Source organism: Larus michahellis, chromosome Z, assembly GCF_964199755.1.
Source record: "Larus michahellis chromosome Z, bLarMic1.1, whole genome shotgun sequence".
Lineage (NCBI taxonomy): Eukaryota > Metazoa > Chordata > Aves > Charadriiformes > Laridae > Larus > Larus michahellis.
The window spans coordinates 79,392,631-79,404,720 of record NC_133930.1 but is presented as its reverse complement, the minus strand read 5'-3'; the positions used below and the strand labels follow the sequence as shown (position 1 = coordinate 79,404,720).

Here is a 12,090-nt window from a genome sequence, read left to right as displayed (position 1 = left end):
AGAGGTTGCCCCTGGGAAGTCCCAGCAGACTCCTTCCCTTTGTCTCACCCGTGTCTCCAGTGACAGTGCCGTGAACAGAAGTGAGCTCCCCTTTCATGATACAAAGTCAAAGCCTACTTCCAGCTCTTCATTTTCTTTTGGAGTTATAGGTATACGTTTGCATGCCAAAATGATCCTCTTCATCATCTATTTAGTCAGGTGTTTGTGCCTTTTTCCTGTCGATCTCACACTTGCCACTAATCTCCCAGATTTTTAGATTTCTAGATTACTGTCACACTTCGGGATGGAATAACTAGAGATATTAAATGTATTTATTTTCTGGTACTACCATTTGTTTATCGTGAGGGACTGACCTTGTTAGTGGGCTACAAAGTGGTATAGTGGTAGCCAAGAGCCACCAGAACCTCACAGGGTGCAGGAGGGTACAACCGATTTGGGTGTATATTTGGGTTTGAGAGAGGAGATGTACTGAGTGAGCAGGCACTTAAGTATGCAGGCATGGGAGGAGTAACACTGAATTAATATGGTTCATTTTAACCAAAAAAGATCTGAATATTTATGACATAAACTTGAAATACGTGCCCTGACAGGTTAAATCTTGTATTGCATTTTAGTGTATTATTATGAAAAAAAGTTAATGGAAAGTATTTGCAAATTGGTTATGCTGTTACTTACCTTTTGACTTTCCCCAAATGGTTTTTCTTTTATATTTCAGGTTTTCTATCTTTCCCTTCTCTAGTGGAAAGTACAGATCTGTGATTATATGATCTAAATGGTTTATTATTTATTCTTCTCAGATAATGCAATAAGTTGTTTATACCCTGCATTCACAATAACTGTAACAAAGTTTTAAATAATGTGTCGTGGTAGATTCATTCGCTAAGAATCTCTAAATTTATTCAGTCTGCTAAACACTGAACGGTGTGTGGAAATATTTAAGCTGGATGCCTGAGGTGTGAGCATGGCACAAGCCATACACCCACTGACTCAATGTGGTATTTATGAGCTAAGTTGAGTTATTTAGCAGTATTTCTCTTTTTTTCATAGCCTTTCATGTCCCCTCGGTACCCTGGAGGTCCAAGGCCACCTTTAAGAATACCCAATCAGGTAAGAATTTGTCACGGCTGCAGTGTTGTGGTCTGGGGTGATGGTGCAGTGCTGGCAACAGGGAAGGTTGCCTCTTTGGCTACCAATGGGTCATTGCCTGCAAAATTCACTCAGTCCCTCTCCACCCCATTTTATCTGACCATTAAATAGTTATTCCGTTAAGGTGTGGCCATGCCATTCCCAGCTCACTTTCCTGTGCTTAATTAGTGTCTGCATCTCAAAATTTATTGTGTGTTCAGCCTGTCTACAGAGGAGGATATAGTTGCTTTGTGCGATGCCGCATTAACATCATCCAGCCAAGGCTGCCTGCCCTGAGATGAAGGCAGAATGTCCCTATGGCTGTTACACTCTCTGAACTTCCCTAACCACATCAAGCAGTTAGCTCTGCGATTTTCTTTACTTAATTCTACATAAAATGCCTCACTCCCTCCTATTCTGTGTTGGATATATGAAGTATATTTCACAGTAAAAATGGGGATTATTGGTGAGAAACGGATATCATAAAGGGCTGTATGTCTATAAGACACTCTGAGGACTTTATAAAAGCATCAAATTCCCAATTTTCTCTCAGCTCCATCAAAGGATATGCATGCCAGTGTGACAAGAATGAGTAATGAGCTGCTGTTCGTCAGCAGAGACCTTTATTGGCCCATCTGTGAAAAGATGGTTCTGGAAGCAGATAGCATTTGTATTTTTAAGCTCTCTGTAGTGCAGATAGAGGAGGAGAAAGCAGTTGTCAACAGATGAAAAGTTAAAGATAAGCAGACAGAAAAATATCAGTGGAGCTCTGAAAGGAAAACTGGGTCATTTACAATGTTGGGAAAGGTTGATAGGACAGATGGAACGGGTTTCTTGGTGCAACATAAACTTCCAGGACTGCCTTTCTTGTCGCAGCTTGATGAGGGGACTTTTCTGCAAGAGCCTCAGTTCTGGCTATTTTTTTATATCTGTGTAACACAATGTCAACAAACTTGTGTTAAGCGCTAGCACAGCTTTTCCAGAAAGCTGAAGTTTGAAATTTAGTGAGCTGGATATGTCAGGTCACAAGACTTCTTCAAATGTTTCTCCAAATCAAGTATGGTGATGTTCGGGAGCAGGTTAAGTTACCGGTACCATAGCTACTTTCTTTCAAGGGAAATGTAATTAACCTTGTTGAACTGATCATCAAGGGACAGCATAAGAGCACAATGTCAATAGCGCTTTAGTTGAATGTTTGCTACAGACATACTGTAACCCGGTACAGAATATCTTCCTGGTTTTTGCACCTTTCAGTCCTGTCTTCGCCAAAGATACACCAATGTTTGTGTTTCACATACTCCTTTGTTTTTCCTTCTGCGTTTCTGAACACTGTAAATACTGGCAGGTAGAAACTGGATGTGGTGAACGCCGAGAAAACGCTGCCAACCTTCAGTTTTAGTTTCAGAAGCATTTTTGTCTGCACGTTGTGGTATTTTCAGTTCCGAACTGTAGCATAATCACATAATCTTAGTGAATTACGGATTTTGCAATTCATTTACATTGTGCTGCATTGGTGAATTACTGCTTTTAACAACGCTGCCATTATTTAAGTTACAGTATAGATAGGCAGCGTGTGGAAGTAATAAACTATTGTAGTGCAGCTTTAAGGCTGAAATTTGGATTAGACGGAAGTCAGTAAAAATCAGAGTTAAAATTCCCACTGTAACTCTGACTCTATCCCTTAGTGCCTTGCAGTGGGGATGGTGTTTCCTAGGCAAGGCAGGGTCACACAGGGCACGCCTGGTACAAAGACCCAGGCTTTGTACCAAGGAAAGTTAGTACCAACCGAGTGCCGCGGGACTGCCCCTGAGTTCCTTCCAGGACTCGATCAGGTCCCACGAGGCCCAGCCCCAGAAGGAAGTCTGGCAATGCGTTACGCTGTGCAGGGACACTCGTTTTTCGTGAAAAGTGGTGTGACGTGTTGGAAAGGAGCCGTGGTCCCTCATGTAGTGACCTGGAGAATAATGACTGTGTGTTATAAGTCCTTGGTCACGTCTGCTCACAGCAGCCAATGCCTCTGTGTCCTTGCGTGTCCCCTGCCATCTCAGGCAGAAGTGACCTGTTCCTGCTTTGCCACTCTGACACTTCTCCATGCACTTCATGTGTTGTTCTTACGTATCATCCAGGCAGTCACTGAAGTACACATAGAACTCTAATTTAAATGATGTCATCTCAGATTATTTGTTTATACCATCAATCTTGCAGTGCACTACCTTTTGACTGTACTACCTTTGAGTTAATAACGTGCATCTTAATTTTGAATTTCCTACTTCTTGTGGAAGCAAACTGTATGGTATTTGCATATAGGTTCCCCTTTTTATGTATCCAAGACTACTACAGTATTTCCACGTTAAGAGTAACTTATCCATTCCCTCAGTAAGCAATGCCCGTATTGCCTGAGTAGATTACTTTAATAACAACAGATTAACCCATTCTAGATACATTTTTACTGAAAATGCAATGTTGTTTTGAAATGCTAAATAGCACCTAGTGGATCAGCTAGAAAGATCTATTCATGAAAACTTTTTTCTAGTTGGCTAAAATATAGGTGAGAGACTGTAGAAATGAGCCTTATACCTAATTCAGTTACTATAAACCCAAAGGACAGATTAAAATGTGGGGACATAAAACCGATGCATTTGAGTTGGAGCAGAGGTGAAGTAACAATACAATGTACCTCCACACTTGAAGGCGAGACTTAGGAGGAAGCTTTGTGACTGTCGTTATCTCCCATAGATGAATAGTAAGCTTATCTTGGCATAGATGCCCTTCAAGAGTAAGGCAGAGGGGAAGATAAAATGTCCCCCACATCACAGTCCTAATTAGCTGTACCCTGTGAATGCTGTATGGTTGGCTCAGTTACAGCTCACTCTCAGAGAATATCAGTGTCCGCATCCTGACCTCTGAAAGGAAATGTTAAAATAATGGTTAAAAGAGAAAACTATAGCAATATAAGCTTTGGATAAATGGCCACATACCCAAGAAAAAGATCAATGTTTTGAGGTTAAATAATAGGTAAGCTAAAGTGAAGGAAGGATTTTTGGGGAAAAAAGCAAATTTAGGTAATTACATTTTGGAGGTTCTTTATACATAATTCCACAGAAGTCCAAGAGTTTGTCCATGCAAGTCCACAGTCAAGGTCATAGGGCATCTGGGACCCTTAGTTTAGTTAGGCACTTAGGCGTTTAGTCAGGGCACTTGGGAAGGTTAACTGTTCCACATTACTCTTGACTCAGAAGAATCATCTGGGAATTGAAACAAAAATATTTGCATTATGTCTTTAACATAAATTTCAAAGCATTATATGCTTTTAACATATGGTTTGTACGCCTGCAGGCACTCGGAGGTGTCCCAGGAAGTCAGCCATTATTGCCTAGCGGGATGGACCCAACACGGCAGCAAGGTGAATGAAATAATTATTGGGACCATTCAAAAGTCCCATCTTCTCAAACTTGCATCTTTCTTTCTGTGTTTCAAAGCTTACTGCAGCTTTTAAAGTTGTGGTTTGTTTTGTTTTTTTTTTTTTTAATTAAGAAGGAATGATTTGTTAACGTTGTTTTAGAAGGTGCTTGTGTACTGCATACCTTTTTAAGTTACATAATTTTACTTGCAGGACATCCAAACATGGGTGGGCCAATGCAGAGAATGACTCCTCCAAGAGGAATGGTTCCGTTAGGACCACAGGTACCTTCCACAGATAGATACCCATATTTATTGATAGGCCTATATGTACACTGTGTTACTCTGGTTTTGCATAGATTGAAGGTGGCCAGGACTTGTTCTTCTAATCCCATTTTAAAATAAACTTCATGTTTTACAAAAATTAATTCTAAGTTGCAGCTGTTCAAAGTCTAAAATTAAATCGTCAGTGATTTTCATTAAGATTTGAAGGTAAAAGAGGAATCCCTTAACTTGCTTATTTCAGAAAAGTTATGTTTGTCCTACAGTCAGTATATGTTGTAATCAGAGCCTGGCGTTTGGGAGCCTTTAGGAGATCCAAGGAGATCTTTTAGGGAACCAAGGATTGAGCAGGTGTTTCCTCATCCTCCCAACCTGGTTGATTATGCCATTTAGGAGGAAAGGATTAATACTTCTAACTTAGGCAAACTCTTTGTACCAAAAATACCCCCCCAAATTCTATAAGGATTTTCTTTCATCCACCACTGATTTAGATTTTTGTGGAGTGCTAGAGAGATTGTAATGTAAAATGAGAATTTTGTGCTGCCATTTCTCCCCCTTGTCAATCATAAACATCTCTCTAGCTCTCTTTTGGAGGAGTGAAGCAACTTTGGATTGCAAGATCCATGGTGCTGACCTGGTCACAGTTCTCCATAGGCTCTTTCCTCAAAAATGTGAAAATATGAGTGGATATTTGTCAGTATTACTTTTCAACAGTAAACTAAGGTAGAAAAGAAATTAATTCTGATGTATACCTGAAATATTATTCCAAAAGATTATTCTGTATTTAATCAGTGCTCTCAGTGAGAGAAAATTTAGGTGGTGGTGTATCATATCAATGTTGCCAGTATTTTGTTTTACAGTGTGCTGCTTGTGCCCACACTTTGCATTTTTACTTCCCCATTTCAGATAATCTCTCTAGTGAGGTTTTTTTTTTTTCCTTTGAATAGCAACTGAATTTGAAATGATTGAATAGCTTTGACTTTCAAATCTGTTCACAACTGTCTTTACAATTTTGGATCTTCTTGGTAGAAACCAGTTGTGCAGTTCTGCACCACATCTGCTGCGTGACCAACAAAGCATTGTGAAATACATTGGTTATTTTTTTTTGTAGCATTGAAGTATGTTTACCACTTGCTTTTTGGAGGTAGAAAGAGAAGCTTTGCAATGCTGCCATGTGAGATTGAGCTGATACTTGATGCAGCACCATTAGTCACACAGCAGGCAAATCTCCTGCCAGTTTTTATAAGGATATTTTTTCCATTTCTACTGTCTCTTAAAATCCAGTGTTTTTGTAAGGTTCTTCTTTCTTGTACTGAACATCCTCTAAAAAAGGGGAACAATGTAGCTAATCTACACAAAATTTAAGTTCGCAAATCAATCTTTTGTATAAATGGATCATCACCTGTCTTTGTATCTGGCATTTAGGATCTTCTCAGAATGCAGTTCTACAGCCAAATTTGATGAATCTTTCACACCTACTTTTAAGGTCCTCTTGCTGCAGCACTGTAAAGTTGACTTAGCTGTGCCTGTAGCAGGAGGCCCTGCTACACTTGCAAAACACTTACTTAATGTGCTGATATAGAAGTGCTTATGTCCAGTATAGCAAGTACAGCATGCATATGCTTGAAAACGTAGAGAAAATTTACCTCAGTTTTGTATTTTATGATTCTGGACTGTTTCAGACTATGTAACATGAAGCAAAAAGTATGGTTGTAAATGCTTGAATCTGTCAAGAGCTCCAAAGGCTTTTTTCAAGCTGTAGTTCTGTCAGCTGAAGGGGGTACTTCCTCCAGTCTGTGACTGGCTACTTCTCCCAGTCCCTCAGGTCTGCTGGTGAGCTTCCCACATGCTCCCTAAAGCTTTCTAGTCGAAAAGAATTGGGTCATCTTAAATATTTAAGAAATAAATCATGGTTAATCTGTCTCATTTTGGCCACCTAATACTAGGGAGCACTTTTGTGAACATCTTAACTACCAGATAAAAAATGCTGGTGGTGACTTTGAGTAGAAATCTGTAAGAAACAAACTGGGGAACTAACTTCTGCAGACAGCATAGCTGCAGCTGAAAGAACATGTGAATTGGTAGCCTTAATGAAAGCGCTCTCATTTTAGGACGAAGGAGTACATTTGATTAGAATTAACGTTAATTAGAGTTAGGAGTACATTTGATTAGGATTATTCCAGTCCTGCAGGATTCCATGGAGATCTTTAACCCTGGCCCGCACAAATGATTCCTGAATTAAAATAAAGAGAGGAGACACCAGACAGACCAAACAGGGAGAATGGCTCAGCCCTCCACATCAAGATGAAAAAATGACATAAAACAGATAGAGAACTTCTGTTTTGTTACAGTCAGACTGTGTTCTCTGCCAGATCCAGTAGTGCAAATTGGAGACGTTACTGTGCCCACTGCTTTGACAATCCACCAGTTAGTGCCCTACAGTTCTGACAGAGGAGTTGCTCAGGCAAAATTGTCTAGGATAACTTAGGTCAAAGAGGGGGTTTGAGCTAATCTGGCTCACTTTTGCCTAAGTGTGCACACCAATCGGTTTGCTGGCTGCACACAAAAAGGCAGGAATGAGCAGTGATTGATGACCAGCAGCTGTGGATAAAACTGTCTTCAGCTGGCACTGTTGGGTCTGGAGGAGGACATCTGTGCGCAGCCCCTGGACGTATTCGTGCAAACCAGCTGTCTGTGGGACACTTTAGGGAGTGTTAACAATGAAGAAAGTTTTAAGTTTGGAGTTTTTGTTAGCAGCAACAGAACTGCCTCTCCTGGTTCTAGATCAGTTCTAGATAACTGATATGTCCTACCACTAACGGTATAAACAGCACCAGACCCACGCTTTCAGAGTCACTGCTGTGTTTCTCCCATGTATTCATGACTTCATGTTTACATGGTTTGGTGAATCAGACCAATATAGAGAACACCCACAAGCCTGAGTCATATAGTTTATGTAGTCTGTAATATACTGTATGTGAAATAGAGTGTGTTAGTTTTATTCTTGGAAAACAGACCACAACAGTGAACTAAACTTTTTTTTAAGTAAATTGCTTCTTCGTCCCCACCTCCTTCCAAAATGTGCAGCTCTTCATTTTAGGGAATTTACTATTATCCGTTCTTTTAAAATATCCGAAAAATGTAGCAGGATTAGCACAGACTAGGGAGTGTGTTATGATTGTCAGGTGAGATAAACTGTTCTGCTTGTATCCCTCTGAATAAAAATATGTAGAAGTTTGTTTTTCTTGTAAATAGCACACTTAAACTTTTGTCATATCAAAGCACAAACTCGAATTTTATAGGCATTGGGCAATTCCATTTGTTAGCATTGCTATGACATTCGTTATCTTATCAAATAATTTTCATATTAGTTACCATAGACTTATTAGAATTGACTGATTAGAAATGTAATGGTTATGCTGTATGTTATAAATGTGATATCACATGGTGTAATTTTATACAAGCATTTATTAATATCCTAACAAAATCTAATTAAAATAATTCTATTTAAATTCCATGATGTAGAAATCTTAGAATCTAAGTACAGGTTTCTAATTTTGAATGAGCTCCCTTGATATGAAAGTTGAATACATTATAAAACCTGCCCCTTGCTGGCCATTGACTTGATGTCTGTGTGTGTAAATAATTCCTCCTGAAACAGTTGATGTTTTAAGTATTCTTATTCTACTTGTATTGTTTGTAATTCTTTCTCCTTGGGGTTAACAATATTGTTTTTTTAAGTCAACAATGGAAACTCCTGAAAGAATGAATTACATTGGCCTATCCAGCCAGCAGTTGTGTAGGGATATCATTAACCTGCTGTCCTTTCTTTCCCCCTCCTCTTTGGTTTTGTTTTTTTGTTTTGTGGTAGTCTGACCCTTGGTTATCATTGCAGAACTATGGAGGTGCAATGAGACCCCCACTGAATGCTTTAGGTGGCCCGGGGATGCCTGGAATGAACATGTAAGCACAATATTAAAATCTTATAATATTTAGAAAAGTCATTATTTCATTGTAGGAGTAACATTTGGGATACATATGACAAGGGAGAACATGCTATGATAAGTAACATGCTTTGATGTCTAACAACTGCAATTTTAGAAAGTGAATCCACACCAGTTTCCTTCTTATGCATGCATCTTACAGGCGCCTTTGCTGTCCCTACAAGTCTGTACAAGTCCTCACTTTCTTTCACAGGTCAAAGTTCAAACATTGGGAATAATTTGTCAGTACAGTCACTGATATATCCTTGTATGCATTTTTTTTTTAAAAAATACATTATTTACATTTTTTTTTATGATACTGGTTAAACATTTTGTAAAGAATGGTACGAGTGTCGTTCTTTTCTGCAAAGCAAAGAAGTACTTAATTTTAGAAACATTAAACCATTGTCTAGAACTATTTACAAAAAAAGACATTTGAAAGAAGAAGTGTGGATGATTCTCTGTTGTTGTTTTTATTTCCATAACTACATTTATTCCCACTCTGAACAGGTAGAAGGGTATTACAGATACGAGTGTAAGGTTTTCTGGGACTGGATCGTCATTTAGTAAAAATTGATACAGGCTGAGTTCGGTTAAGCTATGCGGATTTATTCCAGGCGTGGGTTTAGTCATGGAAGTGTATTACGCCCTTCATACCTGTAGACAACCCACTCTTCTAAGGGTGTAGAGAAATTTCAGATGTAAAATTACTCGATCTAGAGTAGACTAGATTTAACCTTAGGATTTTAGCATGGCAAGTGACCCAATATGAGGAATCTTCTGCACTTTAGATAGATAAAGCTTTTGCTTGCTTGGAGTTGCTTATTTGATTAGCAAGCCTGGAAGAAAGTAAGGTGCTCCTTGTATTTAGATTTCTCTATTAAGAGATTCATAGATTTTAAGGGGCTTGCTATGGTTATCTCTGTTGTAACACAACCAGAGATTATCAAGCTATTCTTATATTTTGGCTGTACCTCTGCTGAAGTTTGTACATTTTTTCATAACCACCATTTTGCAGTCCTTGAGTGGTCACAGAAGGTATCATGGTGGTCAAGCTATTAAGACACTAGAATGATTTTACAACCAAAAGTAGAGAACATCTTCTTTTCTTACTCGTTTTACACCTTTGTCTTTCAAGAACAGGTTTTCAGCGGATCAACACAGAAAACACAGTCAAGATTTATATACGGTTGTTATTGTTACGTTGTAGATACCCGTTTTTACTCCTATTTTTGTAGGAAACATAAACCAGAGATGATAATTTTCTTTTCAAGTAAAGAGTTGCCAACCTGAAAAAGAAGTATTGAGATAGATAATACCATTTAAAAAGTATCTAATCCACCATAGCCTTACTTTCTTCTAATTTCCAGACATACCTTGAATTCTTGACACAAATAAAATCTAAAGTTGGGTGTTACTCTATCATAGACATCATGTATTGGACTTAAGACAATACTAGGAACCTTCCCAAGGGTAGGCATTTCTTCTTTTAAATAAAATTTATGTAGAAAAAAAATGTAGATATTTGAAATTCAGTGCGAGTATAATATAAGCACTACATAAATTGTCGTCAGGAGAGGATTTAATTATAAGAAAAGAAAATGAACTTTCTAAAATAAAATACTGTAAAATTAAAATTCAGGCTAGGTATAAGATATTTTGAGGCTGCTTATCCACATAAATGAGAGTTTGCATAGGGAAAATAAGAAAACACATTCCTGGATGACAAAAAGAATTCCTGGTCTGCCAGAAAGAGAGATGGCTATGGGCTGAAATAGTAGCATTTCCATATTGCAGCATTTAATAAGCACATTTCATCTTGAGCCGGTAGACGTACATAGATGATGTTTTAATTCAGTGGTGTGAGAAGTACATTTTCCTTTGGACTTTTATGTCCTCTTGAAGGGAACACCATGAAGTAGAGTCCTTTACTTGGGATATTCATGGGCTTTGATACAGTGCGTGATCTGCTGAGAAGAACAAGGTGTAAAGCGGTAATTATGAAGTAGGTAGCCGTAGCTGTCTCCATGTCTTACCAGGCATATACTGCACTCCTTTACATTTCTTACAAACTCATCTTTACTCCAGTTTAGCTGAAAGTGGGAACAGAATACTTAGTCTTGGTTTTGAACAAGAATTCATACTGTCCCTTTGCTTATTATAATTCACTTTAAAGGCCAGACTCCAAAGTGCTAGTACTGGAATATTACGCTGTAGCATATCCTGGCCTGTGTTACATGCTGAATCACAGACCATTATAAGGAGCTCCATTATTGCATGCCTTACAACATGAATAATTTTTTTACCATCAAACTGAGTAATTCTTTTCCTCTGTCAATGGAGCGACGTATACTGATCAAAAGAAACACAAAGGAGTTACTATGGTCTGGGTTTCTTTTAATTGTATTTCCAGGACATCAGAGTTTTTTCTTACAGTAAAGTTGCTGCTGTCAAAGTTGTCCTTACACCGAAATCTCACTGAAGGCTTGTTTTCTGGTCAATTATAGCATTCAGGATCAGTCGGGGTGCATTCGAGGATAACCTGCGGGCAATGGCAATAGACAGACCCAGCTGTGTTGAATGCGTTCTTTGTATTATCCCTTACAACTCATCTAATGCATGGTGTAAATCATTTAGTCTACTTACATTCCTAGGAAACAGGGTAACTATACGCAAGGCTTATAGTAATGTATATTTGTCTTTACATAGCCATATCTTTTTCTTACATGAAAATTTTTCAGTGTTCTAGTCAATGTTTTTGGATTTTTGGCAAAGTTAAAATATAAAAATGTGTACTCTACAAAAACAGTTGTCATTTTAAATCCAGCTTTTTCTCCTTGGAAAGCGCGAAAGGAAGCTGTTTTGATTAAGAGCAGAATATCAGCCAAATATAATTTTACATTTTTCTGGATGAAAAGTGTTCTCTGTTGTCAAAAATGGCAACAACCAGCTGAGAACTTGTAGACAGTCTTTTGGTCCAGGAGCATGTACTCCATAAATGTAATACTGCTAAATAATTGCCTGCTCCATCATAACTAATGCCATTCAGATTACTGTTTGAAACAGCTGGTACATATCCTATGTTCTTCTACAAAATTATTTTAGCTATAAGGTTTTAAGTTGAAACTTGGTGTAGCCATTTTTAGTAAGATTTTCTTTCTTTGTGGGAAAATACCCTCTTTGGAACAAAATGGCAAATTTTGGGGAGCAGTGTTACATTTCACTGGCACTTTTTAATGGCCTGTGTGACCTGCAGTGTGGTTTCAAGTGCTAAGAATGTCTCAGTCATGCCTGAAAAGAA

General features: G+C 38.4%; 1 protein-coding gene across 6 annotated transcripts in view; it reads left to right on the top strand.

Annotated features, from left to right (window-relative positions):
- SSBP2 (single stranded DNA binding protein 2) overlaps positions 1–12,090 on the top strand; it is a 179,732-nt gene that overhangs the window by 141,790 nt on the left and 25,852 nt on the right. For 3 of the 6 annotated variants that reach the window (XM_074568937.1, XM_074568939.1, XM_074568935.1), the window contains 4 exons: positions 1,048–1,107; positions 4,462–4,528; positions 4,739–4,809; positions 8,702–8,769. In XM_074568937.1, the coding sequence (XP_074425038.1) occupies positions 1,048–1,107; positions 4,462–4,528; positions 4,739–4,809; positions 8,702–8,769 (266 nt within the window). Of the gene's footprint in view, positions 1–1,047; positions 1,108–4,461; positions 4,529–4,738; positions 4,810–8,677; positions 8,770–12,090 lie in introns of all 6 variants that reach the window. The other 3 variants (XM_074568936.1, XM_074568938.1, XM_074568934.1) reach the window with 1 other exon arrangement.